Raw genomic sequence first — 573 nt, 5'->3', positions numbered from 1 at the left:
CCAACTACTCTACGTCAACAGCAAATCCAACCATCCCCCATCTATCCTGAAACAAATTCCCGCATCTATTAACAGACGCATATCCAGTATATCGGATTCCAGTGAATCATTCCATCAGACCGCCCCTGACTACGAACAAGCTCTGCAAAACAGCGGATTCCAGCACAAAATGGAATACCGACCTCCACAACCAAAATCCCCAAAGAGAAATAGAAGCAGACAAATAATCTGGTACAACCCACCATTCAGCAAAGGAGTGAAAACCAACATCGGAAAATCATTCCTTAACCTGGTGAAAAAACATTTCCCGAGTGGCAACATTTTGCACAAGCTGTTCAACAAGAACAATGTCAAAGTCAGCTATAATCAGAGCCCACAACAACAGCCAGATAAACTCTGCAATTGCAGGAAAAAAGATGAATGTCCACTCTCTGGAACCTATGCATAACCGAGAAACATAATATATTCAGACAGTCAATACTAAACAAAAGAACGGAGCTATTGTCTAAATGCAGACACAACAACAAATACCTACTTAAAAACAATTAAACTCATTTTCATTTTCACCTGCCT

General features: G+C 40.5%; 1 protein-coding gene across 1 annotated transcript in view; it reads right to left on the bottom strand.

Moving 5' to 3' along the window:
- Positions 1-431, bottom strand: part of LOC117107546 (complement C1q-like protein 2) — a 1,606-nt gene extending 1,175 nt beyond the window's left edge. The window contains exon 1 of the mRNA XM_033249282.1: positions 243-431. Within this exon, the coding sequence (XP_033105173.1) occupies positions 243-321 (79 nt within the window). The 5' untranslated portion in view covers positions 322-431. The remainder of the gene's footprint in view (positions 1-242) is intronic.
- Positions 432-573: the final 142 nt, after the last annotated feature.

This window comes from Anneissia japonica, unplaced genomic scaffold, assembly GCF_011630105.1.
Source record: "Anneissia japonica isolate Jap-2015-1 unplaced genomic scaffold, ASM1163010v1 scaffold92564_len1752_cov206, whole genome shotgun sequence".
Lineage (NCBI taxonomy): Eukaryota > Metazoa > Echinodermata > Crinoidea > Comatulida > Comatulidae > Anneissia > Anneissia japonica.
This window is presented reverse-complemented; position numbering and strand designations above follow the sequence as displayed.